Genomic DNA, 12753 nt, shown 5'->3' on the forward strand with positions numbered 1-12753 from the left:
CTTGTAGCTTTATTTTTTTTCCCTGGCAAAGAGCCACAGTGCTGCTGCCGCGTGGCACAACCCAGATATTAACATGGAGTGGGTCGCATGGCCCAAACTTGTTAGCATTTTACCCTAATTTGGAAAGAGGAACCTCAGCCATGCACTGTGTGGCCAGAGCAGCTAGTGAGCAAGGAGCAGAGAGAAAAGAAATCCCTGTTGTGCCCTTCGACTGGCACTGGGTAGTAATGCATGTTGTTTCAAAGGGGAAAGCTGGTCTGCTGGCTCACCAATGAGCAAGCTTGATGTGCAGTTATTAAAAAAAAAATCAGCCTGAAATCTCTGGTCTTTGTGTTGGTCGCAGCTTCCTTCCTAGGTGAGCAGGTGACAACCTTTGTAGCGCAGGCCAGTTCCTTTAGGATATCTGTTCTCATTAGCCATGTTCTGTATTAAATTTTCAGTTAATTCTAGTTCTTCTCAGGTTGCAACCTTGTCTTTCTCACTTAAAATAAACTTCTAGTATTTCCATAAAAGGATATTTTGCATTTCTCTATTTTTAACTAAATAACCTCTTCACTCTTTCCCTTTCTTTAAGCCCCCAATTACTGAACAAAAAGGGAATTTCTTGGTTTAAAATCTCTTTTATTTTATACAGAGAAAAATAGTAGTAAGAAAGTAACAAAATTAATACCTGCCTGAAAGGGCACGGAGTAAGCGTCACCCTGGAGTCTAGCAATTCTGCAGACAGAAGTGGGCTCTGCAGTCCCCTCCCAGGCCTTTTTGCCTCCTCCCTCTCCCCCCCACCCCCAACTCAGGACCAGCTGCAAAGTGACTGTAGGTCTGTGCAGCTTCTAGCCATATAAACACATCTTTGGAAATATAAACATGCCATATACAGAAAAAGAACTGGAAATCCCAGTGTCAAAACTGCTGACAGTACACACACCGTTAAAAAGATCTCCCTGTAGGCTTCTAGTTAAGCATAAGTCTTTCTTCTGAGAAGCTACGCTACTCCCTGGACAGCCATGTGGTAGACCAGAACTTCTCCAGCCAGTATGTAATGACTGCCCACGCACGGTCCAGTGATGTGAACTTGTGTCGTGGGTTTCCACCAGAAAATATGCAAGGCCAGCCCAGACCTTGCAGATCTCCTAAGGCTGGACTAAATATCTGGGGTGAAATCTTGGCCCCATTGACCTCGGTGGGACAAAGAGCTCATCCACAGTATTGAGCCCAGTTGCACCAGTCCTGGCTGTGAGTAGGAGGCTCCAAGCTAACCCTCTCTTTCTCATCTACCTCCTCTCAAATTTTACCAGTTGCTTCCTTTCTACACTACCCCCTGCTGAGGCAGAGCACTGCCTCTATACCCACCCCTGTTTGTCTTCTGCAGGGGTGGTATTCTGGGGACTTCTGGCCCAGACCTTAGGATTCAACTACAATCATACTCAGGTTGTTGTTGAAGATGATCCTCCCATCCTTCCTGCTGCTGCATTCAGGCTGGCAGAGAGCCTCTTGGAGACGCTTCTTCAGGTCCACAGGTGCAGTGCCCAGGAAGTTTTTCGTCCCTGTTAGGAAATCCATCATGTGGCCTCCAACCAGATCCCCCTCGATAAAGCACTCTGTGATGTCCCAGCCAGATGGGAACTCAAAAACATGGTATTCAACCCCGATTCTCTTCAAAATGTCTTCGATGTCATTGGAGGTAATGTAGTGGCCGCTATCAGTTAAAGGCAAGCAGTGTCTGTACTTCTTCCATAAGGTGGCCCATCCACTACTCTCTGTCAGACATGGCACGAGGAAAGGTTAGTTTTGCAAAGCCAAGGCAGTTGAACACCAACTAATGCAAACACTGCATTAGTTTGAAATGCTCCCACACCACTGATGCGGACCTTACCAGGAGTACGAGAAGAGATTTCCTCTTACTTGGATCCACTTATAAACATCACTGTCTGGACAGAAGTAAACTTGGGGTCTCCCTCAGCACTCCTCCCACACTTCTCCTAGCTATTTAAATGTGGCTGCCTGCAAGGAGAGACGTCCCAACATGGGCTCTCACGGCACTCGGCTTGTCTTTGGACACATCACCATGAACACCTCCTAACTTGCTTTTTTGGCATCTAGCAGGAGCATGTGCAGAGGCAAGCCGGCAGCCGCTAGGACCTCATGAGCATGTCCCAATGGATGCTGCAACGCAACAGCAATTCAAGTGACAACCACTCAGTTGCCCTGGGGCCCTGCTGCTTGCTATGCGTGCCCAAGAGTTACTGACTGCTGCTGTCACTGAAGTCAGTGACAACATCTTTGTTGTCTTCAAAAAAAGCAGGATTAAGCCTCATTCATTAATAATCACACTTCTCTCTAGTCATTAATTTCACAGCAGGAGGCCACTATGAGGTCAGTGGCAATACATCCATCCACATCGTATTCAGGGAAGCAAGAACACATAGGTTATGCATAATAGTCCCATCAGACACTGGTGTCCAAGACATTAAGCATAAGATTGCATGTTCCATACAAAATACAGTGTTAGCTTTTTTTTATATACAGAATAACTGCTACCTAAATCCCAAGACAAAAATTTGTGGTTCTTGTCCTTCAAAGCTTAAAAAAAAAAAAAAAAAAAAAAAAAAAACAATGAAGCAAAAAATCAAAAGCCACTTTTACCTGACAAAATTATGATAAGGAGTTTGCCATGATGGTCTAGGCAGCTGTGGAAAAACTTGATGGTATTAGGAATATCTTCCACACGGTAGAGCATCTAGAAGTGACAGAGTTACATATAGCCATTATTCTACCTCTACAGAGCAATAGGCCTTCAAAGGCTTAAATTCCTTATCTACCCACTGCAGGTGGGTGCAGCATTAGACTTCAGGCTGCTGATGGAGGAGACTCAACAACATGCATCCGAGTGTCAGCCTCTGAGCTACTCTGCTAATTGCCAGCCCCATGCTGGATGTTGAGCTGTTGAACACTACGCTTTGAGCCCAACATATTTTGCAGTTACAAGTTATGTACATCCTTTCAACCCAGCAGTGATTTTAAGCCAAGATCTTCACTATTTTTGCTGACTTCCCTGCTAATCCAATCAACAGTGCGTGGAGAAGGCCTGATGGCTTGTGACTGCCCCGATTTATCAAAGAGAATTGTTGAAATGAGTTACTAATTAATTGTAAGTCCATATTCACCTGGCATCTCTTCAGAAACCAGCAGTAATTTGCAATTTGTTCTTACATTGATAGCATCCAAATGCCTACAGGACATATGGGAAGCCCTTGTTCAGGAAGGCAAGCCCAACAGTCCTGCTAAGCCATCTCTTCATGAAGAGCAACTACAGCATGAGAAACGGTGTTTAGATGAGCAGGTTCAGAGCTGAGCACTGGCCCTAGCATGGCCTTATCACCTGGACCATTGCCACCAGCTCTTTGATGAAGCCGTTTCCGCTGAGCATGGAGACAGGAGCATCCACTGGCATCTGCCTGCTTCTATTTTTACACTCTTTGGTGAGCATGTGGTGATGACCTGATGATATGCTCTTACTGAAGATAATTTTGCCCTGCTCCTTCATACCACAGGGACAAAAGCAGTGCTCCAGGGACAAAAGCAGTGCTCCAGCAAAGATCCAGATGTGCAACCAGAAGCGAGGGCAGAAGTACGGAAAGTTAGGGATGCACAACACCCATTTCTGGAGAGCTCCCAGAGAGTTAAGTTGTAGTTTATCTAAATAGTCCATTGCTTAGGTTTCCCCCTGCACATGCAGCTGCAGTGCACAAGTCACTGCAAGGGTTCATGTAAGAGGGGAGTCCTTCGGTTTCTGCCTCATTTCTGTGACTAGTCCTTGTTATCAGGGGCAGTTTTAGGCTGTGTCTGAGTCACGGACAGGCCAGGTCACTTCCAGACGTTGAAGAAGTCACACAGGCACAAAGCAGGGCTTTGGGACTGCCCTTGGGACTTGTAAGTTTGTCCTTGACTCAGTTGCCAAACTCCTTAAATATTTTCCAGTTTTGAAGGTCAGCTCTTACGAAATGAAAGTGAGATAAAATAATTGCCACTTAAGGAAGTGAGTAACAGCCTTTAAAAAATATAACAGACACATACAATGTTAGCTTCATCAGGGACTTAGCAGCATAATTTCTGATCGCCAAAGGGATATAAATTTCACTAACCTTTCCCTTTAGTGCCATCCAAACTAGTCAAGTTAAACTTCCCAAAAATCTTTTTTTTTTTCTTTTTTTTTTCTTTTTTTTTTTTCAGTGGCAAAGGGTAGTTGTTGGCTTCTGTGTCGCCTTGGACTGCCTGGTGTCACCAGGCAATCTGTGCTCCTGGCCGGCCGCCGGAAGGTCGGCCTTGCCACCATGCTGTGGAAACAGCCCGGGCATCCACCCTCGTGTCCCGCCGGCCTCAGCGCCACTGGGTTTGGTGCTCGCACCACTGCTAGAGCAACGACCGCTCGCTGGAGAGCTGCATGCCGCTCTGGTCTCCCCAGCTGGGGGCACGTACCAGAGGCAAAGGGAATGTTTAAAGCCAATACTGCCACATTATTAATATTAGTAAAATATTACTGCTGTTAAAGCTAATCCTGCGTTACCTGAATCATGTGGATGAAGTCAAACTTCTTATGCGTGCTTTTCTCTTTCATCTGCTGTTCATACTCGGAGGAAGTGAGCTGGTGCCAAATAAAAGAGACATTCTGGAGACCGGGAGCTTGATTAACCAACTCTGTTCAAAAAGCAGAAGAAAAAAAGGAATTTCACAAAACAAGCAGGAAAACCTCTTCATTCAAATGGGCAGCCCTCGCTATATCCCAGGCACACACAGGTGCCCCAGGGTACCTCACCTTTGTAAGCTGCCACGTGCTGTGGGTTGGGCTCTATGATTTCTGCGTTAATGAAGACCCCTGGGTGTTCAGCCTGCAGGATCTGGATCATTTTCAAATCCTGCTCACCTATTCAATAAACGTAAATCCATTACTTTAAAAAGGACAGAAATGGTGTTAGGAGGACTCACATGGTAGATGCCACCATACAAATCTCAAGGTAGAAGGGTATTACTTCTGCTCTGAGGATCTCCTAGCAGCAGGTGTGCTAAGACACTCATAGTCTTATCACCATACCTTGCTGCTCAGGCTAACAAAACTTGGAGAATATATTTACTGATAAGACTAAGAACAAAGAGGAGATAAGCAACAGCATGGAAAACTCATAATGCCAAAACTCATTTGGGTTGTAGGACAAACAGGTCAGAATAATCAAAAAGATTAATCTGGTTTTAAACAGAAAACATTAGTCTTCTAATTAATTCCAGTTAAACTAGACAAACTTTATTCATTCTGGTGGAGGCTCTCCAAGGTGTTTGTAACCAGATTTGGGGGATTTGATGTGTGGGAACTGTTGAATGGTAGTGGGTCTTTCCTCAACTGGAGCCACGGTCCACACGGTCTCAGCTCTCAGCATCTGCTAACCAGTTGTCATCTGGGAGCTAGGAATAGTGAGTGACTCACGTATTTGTGACTTGAGCGTCCCACACAGCTGCCCTCCAAATTACCTACTGGAGCTCCGCTGTGCTCTGAGCTCCACAGAAGATAAGTACAAGTCTGCATTTCCGTCCTAGTGAACGCAGAGCCTCTGCCGACACAAGGCAGCAGCCTGCCCCTACCAGAAAGGTCCCGATACACCAAGTGTTTAAAGTCCATCTGGTTCAGTAGGGGCTACAGAGACAGAAAGCAGAGGTGACCAGCTTGACTGGACTTCTGAGAGAATCCTACTCTGTAGCTTTTATTGGGGTCTAAAAATAGTCCTGCCCTGGCAAATATCACTTAGAGAGGTCTTGATATGAGATACTAAAGCTTTTGTATCCTTTCAGCTGACGTAATAGCTATGAGAAAAGTAGCCTTCATTGGCTCGTGTTGCAATAAATAGAATTCAAGGAGGAAAATGTCAGCTAAGGCAGCACTCCAGCAAAATCCAAGGAAGGACGGGGCTTTGAAATTGGAGAAAAACACACAGGACCTTTCAGGAATGGCAGCTGCCATAGGACAGGGGGAACATGCCCCGAGCTGGCCAAAGGTGCAAGAAGAGCAGTTGCAGTAACCTCAGTTGAAGGTTAGTGCACAGACTGACCTGGGAGTTGTCCAGGGAGAGATGGCCAGATGGAAAATACCTTACTTTTACATCCAGGTCTCCAGCAGAGCCTAGAAGTTCCTGAAACCTGTGATTTTACTGTGTGCTTTTGCTGGTGCCCCGGTGAGGATCAGGTTGGGGCCAGGTGCCTGGGGGCTGCTGGCACGGTGGCAGCGTGGTACGAAAAAAAGAAAAGGCTTAGGAGATACAGCGAAAAGAACCTGCCCATGACCTCCCTGGGCTGGCCGCGGTCCCAGCAGGCTGCCGTGCCGGCCCGACCCCGCCGCGTGCTGGCAGACGGAGCGCCAGGGCGCCTGGGGAAATCCCATCTGCTCCTCCAGCGCAGCAGCCTGCTGCTGCCGACTCCTTAAAACCCCTTGTGAGACACTGGCGAGCGGCCGGCCACAACCCACCAGCGCTACCCGATACACCAAGGCACGCAGGAAACACGACTCCGCTGCAAATAGTGACCCCACGCCTACAGGAATCTGCAGCCGAGAAACTTGTGCCAACCGTGGGAAAACATCGGGCGAATGAGAGAAGGTGAGCTGGACGCGGAGTAGGTCACTAGTCCCCATTGATATTTTAGTCCACTAAACTCATTTTTTTGGGAGGCTCTATGAGATCAGACTCCAAGCGTGAAAAGGTCAGGGATCAGGTATAACCTTACACTCAACACCCGACTAATTCACTCCTGTCCCTGGCCGCAGTTCAGCTATTCCCGTCTTGAGCAGTAGGGGCTGGCTGCCTACGCAGGGAAGGGAGAGCTTAGCTGTCTCACTTTCACACCAGAACCATTCTGAGGGAAAACAAGAAAAATTGAGGACAACATAAAAAAAGTTCAGTCTTCCTGGATCAGACAGAATTTCTGGTTTATATTACTTAAATGCAAATGGTATGTAATTGAGCACTAAAAGGTTTTTTTTTCCTCCTCCCTTTCTCATATGCTCCAATGTATTCCCAACTGGTGAAAACAATTCAATGTTATTTTTCTTTTACTCAGGAAAGTAAGGAAACAAGTGAGAAACATATTAATTTCACTTGAAAGTATTAACACTAACAATTCAGCTGAAAATACTTCTTAAAGCAAAAGCCTACTCTGACAAATCAAACTGCTGCCTCTTTTCTCTGCTTTTTATTTTCTCCCTCCCAGTGTCCTAGGAGAAATTTTGGATGTTCCTCCTCCCCTTTTTTTTAACAAATGCATTTAAAGTAGCTTTAAAAACATTACTTCCAAGAGACTGTTTCTCTCTAGGGGGAAATATCATTTGCAATTAAACCCCACTTATCACTGGAAAAAACAATAACAACACAACAGCAGAAAAGAAGCACAGCTTGCAAAAGCTGCCCAGGCCCTGTGCGAGTGGTTCTGGCCAGCTCGCAGTCACCTCCCTGAGTTTTGCTTGCTTGGAGCTCAAGAGCATAGCCCAGATTGGCCTCTGGGATGGCAATGAAACAAGAGAGACCGTCGGGCGGGATATTCTGAGACAGGGCCTTAGGGTGCAACAAATATCTCTGTTGTCCCTAACTTTTTCCGCCAAGTTTTGAAGAAGCTCTGACCTCCTCTGGAGCAGGAATCTGCTTTTAGCAGTATTGAGTTAGTTGAGAGCCATCAAGAGACAGAGCCTAAGCTAAGACCATCAGACATCGCTTGGGCAGAGCTGACCCATGCTGGAGAAGCAGATGCAGGAGGGAAGGCAGCATGGCCCTCGTCCTGGCTCGGCACCCCACCTGGCACGTCTCTGCACCAGCGGGAGTTTCGGTTGTTAACACCCAAATAGTTCTCACCACTGCTCAAGACCTCGGCAGCTCTTTCTGCTGCAGCTAAAGCCGCCCCAGTGCTGCCACACTCTTACCTGTGCCGCTGCCCACTCCCAGGACATTTAGAGTGGATTTCCCATTGCCTAGACTGAAATTACAAGTAGACACAGCATGTTACTTAACATTTCATAAAATCGTACTCTTTAATTCTATTATCTGGGATGTCATATTTACCTAGGGATTTAACTGAGATTTGTCACACACATCGGGCTAGAAATCTGAGCGTCTCTTCAGAGCTATAACACAGCGTAGCCTTGCCAGACCTGACATTAGCGGAGTCATATTTCGAAGTACAGTAGGCATCGAATATAGCATTGCCCTTTCCCTGCCAGGTAACTTTCTGCAAGCCTCGGCTGGGGCATGATTGCATTTCCCGTAGTGCACAGGCATCGCGTTACTTGTGGGGACACTGCAGCAGTGATTCAATCAGAGGGAAGAAGGTGACAAATGCTGGAGGGTGGGAGCTAGTCAAGGAGCCTTGGCCCCAATGTGGATCGGAAGCCAGAGGTTCCTGCCTACATTTTTTTTCACTGCGGAAAATACAGTAACATGAAAAATTACTCAGACTTGAAAGGACTTTCCTGTGCCTTTGAATCTGGAGTGTTTTAAGACTATCTGAAGTCATTCAGGCTTAATGCGTTACATCTATACTTCCCAAACATGGTTTATCATTTGATACTTAAGCAATGCAAATCAACTTAGAATAGAAATAAGGAGGCCTTAGGGACTGAGGAATCCGGGAATTAGTCACTAGAAGAGAATTAGAGATGGGTTACTGATGTGTGATGAAGTCCCAAAAGCAAGAAGAGAGCACAAGGGAGATATTTCTTTTGAAAAAGATTTAACCCTTGGAAAATCAGCTAATGAAAGGAGATGGACATGAAAATGAGGTCTTGATTCTTTTCGTAATAAGAGCTGAGAAGCAGCCCAGTGTATTAATTGAAATGTATTCTGGAATCATTCAATAGAACATTCCCTTAAGGGATGTTCCCTTAAGTCCCCTTAAGAGACTTAAAACTGAAACGCATTAAAAGTTTATTCATCCCCCAGAAATCCCTACACACATTTGCTGATCCAAACAGGCAAGTTTCCTGCTCAGCATCACAGCTGGCTTTTGTGGCAGCGCTCCTTACCCAGCCATGATGTGGGGCATTTCTTGCTTATTGAACGCCTCCATGCACTGGTGCTCCGTAGAATGATCCAAAAATGATTTGAACGCCTCCACATACTCCTTGGCCGTGAGACTTCTCATGGAAGGGACTACATACAGCTCTTGAGAAACAAATATGAATTGTGTGTTAGCAGCTCCAAGGCCAAGGCAGAATCCAAGCCTTTACAGCATTTAAGAAACCAACCCCAGGAGGACATGTGTCCACAGAGCCTTACACATCCTGCAAACACCCCACAGCCTTTCCACAACTCACAGCTGGAAAAAAATGCTCTTAGATGCACTTTGACTTCGGAGTATTTGTCAAGACACATAGCTGATTCTGTATTTTCAACAATTCTCCCTGTGGAAAATGTCCCTGAGTTTCCTGAAGTGGCCATGCTGAGGGCACTCGGTTTGCAGAAAGGGCAACGGGGCACCAACGCGTTTCTGCTGAGCAGGGAGGCTCCATCAGGGCATAGCACCGTGCTGAGTCTCCCTGCCTCCAGGTTCAGCCCTGGTTCAGCTACGGGCTCCCACACCTCTGCAAAAGAATATATGAGCCATTTCATGGCCAATGGAGTCAAAATGGGCGCCAAAAGCGCCTGGTGTGGTCCAGGATGCCCCTCTCCTGGGGGAGCAGAGACAGAGCAGAGCTGATCCAGCATCATATGGACACCGTGAGGAGCAGGCTTGTGCCAGCCTGAACATGGGTGATTGATGTTGAACTGGTAACTGTCTAGAAGAAGAAAAAAAAAAACAGCTTTTACTCCTAAACGAAATGAGGATGAAGGACAGGACTTGGCAGAACACCTTCATCCTCCTTTTTGTCTTATTAGGAGCTGCTTATTTAACATCTGCATTTAATATGTTGCAGCTAATAAGAATGCTTCGCATTAGGACTCAAAAGGAAAAAGCATGTCTCACGCAGGACTGTGCAACCCGAACACGGATGCCTAAGGTCTGTCCGAAACCTCGTGCCATAAGCAGCTGTGTTTCTGGTAATGTGAGCGGAGATCCTCCAGCCAGCTCATTCAACCTTCAGGGTCCTCACAGGAGCCTGAAACAGTCTCCACTTCTGTGGCTACTGTAAACATTTCAAAATCTACCCTCAACGCTTTGAAAGTATACCCTAAAATAAACCTGACATCACCTGGATTGCAGTCAATGTAGTATCCCATTTCATCTTTTTTTTTTCCCTACCATCCCAAATACCTGAATTCTCATGTGGAGCCGTTAGAATCTCTGCTTCAAAGTTCATGCTGTGGAACCTATTCCTGTAAGGAAAGTTCAGCATTTCAGTTATTTGAAGAAGCTGTAGGCTTTCTGAAGCTGCACTGAGAGTGCAGAATAAAAGGAAGATACTCCAGGACAAACTTTCCTCACTTGATAATCAATACTTTTTGTGGGTTTTTTACTATAATAAAAGAAAATCAAAACTTCTTGGTTAGCTGATTGGCCATAAATGGCAACAGAGGACTTGCCACCTGCACCAATATTTGTCTGAGGTGCATCATGGAAGCTTTTTCTCCCTCTGAGGAATCGTTAACAGGTCAATACTAGTGAAAGGCATTAGACTAAATGATATTACATGCTCTGTGAAACCTTTAATCATGAGTGGAGTAGAACAGCAAGGTCAGGAAAAGGCTAGAGTGAGCTTCAGCACCTGAAGTGCTAAAAGATCTGCTTGGCCCAGTGTCCCAAGGTCCATTTTACTTTATTTTGTTTTAATGTCAGTTTTCCCTGGCTGAAAATATTATGTCGGTTAATTTATAAAATCCAGAGGATTGAAAGGATAAGAGGTAAAAAAAGTCATTTGCTCATAAATTAAATGTTTTCATTCTTAGTTTAAGAAGTCTTTTTGTAAGGACTTCCAGCAATGAAGCCACATCTTCATTTTAACTCGATAATGATGTGCCTCATGTAGAAAATAGGGCTGAGGCGCCACTAGCAAAAGGAAGATACAAAATGAAATTGGAGCAGGAGCCTCATCTCTGTGAAGCAGAGGTACTAGTGTTGGGGTGAGGCTACCTTGCAAGGGGACTAGTCATCTTCCACATAACTGCATTCAATAGCTATACACACAGCAAGATTTATGGGCGATATTCCTATACAACCTGAGTTATAGGCAAGTTTTGCTCCCAAAGCCATGCCATTAGAAATTGCTTCGTGCCAAGCAGCGTGCCAAAGCAGACCGCAGCCCCCTTTTCCCCCACTAGGGAACAAAGTTCTGGCATGAGCGAGAAACAAGCCCAGAGGTGGAAAAGAAAAATGCAAGTCTTGTAGGGCTTTGAGATATACATATCATGACTGTGAAAAGAGGCAGTAGGAAGTGGTCACAGGTTCAAAAAATATGTTACTTAGGTTAGTGATAGCAAGAAAAGACTAAGGTGTCCCAGAAGTACTCAGAGAAGCCAGGGCGCTGCCAGAAGCCTACACGAATAAGTCACCTGTCTGAAATCCTTGCCAAAATCATGGCAGAAGAGCTTCTCCGACTCCCTAGAGGCAGGTCAGAGATCTCAGCTCCCTCGGGAAAGAGCCGAATTTCAGCAGCACCAAACCTGAACTCGGCCACTCGCTATAAGCTCCAGTTTGGCTGCAGACCCAGACCCTCAGATTTCCACTCAGCTCTCCAACCTCTTCCTCTTCTGACTGACAAAATAGGGACTATTTTGTGCCCTCAGTTGGACAAACTGAGCAAGATGGTTTTCAGAATAAATCTTCCATTTAGCACGGTTTTCCCTGCAGAGAGCAGCAGCCCCGGTCGGCAGGGAGTCCGAGGGATACGGACTCCATTTCTGAGCGGTCAAATGTTTCCAGCCATGCCAGGAGAACTGCCAGGCGGCCTGGACAGCCCGTACGGCGTGAGCACTTGCCAGCATGAAGGATGCCAAGCGAACTCTTCCAGCGAGACTTGCGGCATTTCTCCCCAGGCAGGATTTCTAAGATTAACGCTGGTTGCTAGGAAGGTGGGACAGGCTTCCTTATCACTGGGAATAAACGGATATTCTCTAAAATCTGGCTGAAAATCTAGCCCAGATCTGATAATTGACTTTAACGCTTCCGTTGGCTTCGGGCTGGTGTTGTTCCTCCTCAGCCCGAGGCAGGACCTCCAACAGGTGGACCAAGGGCCACCTGGACCCACCTTGCTTTCTCTGGCAGCGACAGAATCAGGATCGTAAAGATGCAAGTTGCCTCCCGGTCCTGCCTGCTCAGAGGCTCAACGAAGTCCTGAAATATAAGGTTAATTTCTCTTTCCCTAGCTACGGTTCCCATCATGACCAGGACGCAGGAGGGGAAACGCTGCCCAGGTCCGCTCACCTTTTCCTGCCGGGGGCCGGCTCCATGCCGGAGGCGGCGCCGCGCTCGCTCGCGCTCGCTCGCGCTCGCTCCCGCTGCCGGGGCCGGGCTCGGGGCTCCCTTGCGGCCACCCCAGGGCTCGGTGGCGGCACGCGCGGTCCTCGCCGCTGAGGGACAGCGTGCCCCGGGCTCGGCGCCGCGAGAGGCTGGCTTAAGTCAGCGTGCCCACCTGTTCTCCTACTGTACGTCAGCTCCCGAGCCCGCTGGCGCGCGACCTCCCGCCTTCGATGAGGGTTTTACTAGCACCTGTCATGACGGCCTGGGTTACTTGAGCGGTGGAAAGAAATCTGAGCCACGCTGGAGAAGGGAGCTGGGGAGTGGGAGGCGGAA

The 12753-nt window shown here is 46.9% G+C and overlaps 1 protein-coding gene across 1 annotated transcript; it reads right to left on the reverse strand.

Annotated features, from left to right (window-relative positions):
- Positions 1–1358: 1358 nt before the first annotated feature.
- LOC134142141 (carnosine N-methyltransferase 2) lies at positions 1359–12410 on the reverse strand. Its single transcript, XM_062578922.1, has 8 exons — positions 12385–12410; positions 10279–10340; positions 9050–9188; positions 7952–8004; positions 4814–4921; positions 4565–4695; positions 2644–2737; positions 1359–1757 (listed from the first exon to the last, which is right to left on the reverse strand). The coding sequence occupies exons 1-8, from the start codon at positions 12408–12410 to the stop codon at positions 1402–1404; spliced, it is 969 nt and encodes a 322-aa protein (XP_062434906.1). The 3' UTR covers positions 1359–1401.
- Between the last annotated feature and the right edge of the window lie 343 nt (positions 12411–12753).

The sequence above is a fragment of the Rhea pennata genome, chromosome 6 (assembly GCF_028389875.1).
Source record: "Rhea pennata isolate bPtePen1 chromosome 6, bPtePen1.pri, whole genome shotgun sequence".
NCBI classification, from domain to species: domain Eukaryota; kingdom Metazoa; phylum Chordata; class Aves; order Rheiformes; family Rheidae; genus Rhea; species Rhea pennata.

Bases quoted from the DNA above. Each gene is read 5' to 3' on its own strand.
- LOC134142141 (XM_062578922.1), bottom strand. From the start codon at position 12,410: ATGGAGCCGGCCCCCGGCAGGAAAAG. The intron at 9,189-10,278 runs GTATTTGGGATG...TTGTTTCTCAAG, and splicing joins GGCTCCACATGAGAATTCAG to AGCTGTATGTAGTCCCTTCC. The intron at 2,738-4,564 runs GTAACGCAGGAT...TGTCACTTCTAG, and splicing joins ACTTCATCCACATGATTCAG to ATGCTCTACCGTGTGGAAGA.